General features: G+C 40.9%; 1 protein-coding gene across 3 annotated transcripts in view; it reads right to left on the reverse strand.

Annotated features, from left to right (window-relative positions):
• Mmp1 (Matrix metalloproteinase 1) overlaps window positions 1-751 on the reverse strand; it is a 40,080-nt gene extending 39,329 nt beyond the window's left edge. For 2 of the 3 annotated variants that reach the window (XM_067130099.1, XM_067130098.1), the window contains exon 1: window positions 431-740. In XM_067130099.1, the coding sequence (XP_066986200.1) occupies window positions 431-523 (93 nt within the window). In that variant the 5' untranslated portion in view covers window positions 524-740. Of the gene's footprint in view, window positions 1-430 lie in introns of all 3 variants that reach the window. The other variant, XM_067130097.1, reaches the window with a different exon arrangement.
• Between the last annotated feature and the right edge of the window lie 215 nt (window positions 752-966).

Raw genomic sequence — 966 nt, forward strand, 5'->3', positions numbered from 1 at the left:
CATACAGTCGCCCACAAGTGGAAAAAAAAAGACCTTTATTTACATCCTGGTTGTTGACACGAACTCGACAGTTGATTACATAATAGCGTAAAATTGCCTTGCCACTCGGGTCTTTGGAATTCCTGAGATGAATTTTCAAGTTACTGTGTGTTTCTTTAACTTCTGTGCAAAGTTGTGCCGTTCTTTTATAATCTAGGGTCGGGACTTTTTCTTTATTCTTTTTTATTACGAGAAGACCTTGGCTAACATAGATTATTCACGCCCCGTTTGAGAAAGGCATTGAATATAATCGACCGTTCTCCGGTAACTTTAAAAGAATCGTATTTTTAGTAACGTAGCTTTTGACGCGCTCACACCAGTATTCGCAAAAGCAGACTCGCAAAAAAAAAGAAGTAAAAAACTGATTACAAACAAAGAGAGTTCAACTTACGAGTGCCGACGTCGTTCCGGTGATCTGAACAGGTTGAGATCTTGACACTGCGGCTGTGATGGACAGCGTTAATAAGATTGTTGTCCACGCCATCGTAACTTTTTAGAAAACAAATCCTACGTGTTCACGCCGACGAATAGTTAATCCTGATAACGGAAACAGAAAAATAAATAGAAGAAGAACTGAAGGATTGGTGCTATGAACCAAGTGGCATCCAGAGAACTGAGCGCCACTCGTCCGAACTCACTGATGTGCCAAACGCACCTAACGCAGTCCACCACCTTGCTGGTCTTTATATGTTGCTTCGCGCGGTGAGATGCCAGCTAGCAGATGTAACGGCGTCTCGCGCGCCGGAATCCGGATTTCGTTGAACTTCTTTAACCCTTCAACTATTGCTCTTTTTTTACGCCAATTACGCTTCTCATTGTCACTTTTCTATGATGCTAAACATTTCTACTGTTTCTCTAGCTATTTTAAATCCTGTAACCCTTCGTATAATGAAAATACACGTATTCTTTAAGTTTCGAAGAAAATCT

The sequence above is a fragment of the Macrobrachium rosenbergii genome, chromosome 28 (genome assembly GCF_040412425.1).
Source record: "Macrobrachium rosenbergii isolate ZJJX-2024 chromosome 28, ASM4041242v1, whole genome shotgun sequence".
NCBI lineage: Eukaryota > Metazoa > Arthropoda > Malacostraca > Decapoda > Palaemonidae > Macrobrachium > Macrobrachium rosenbergii.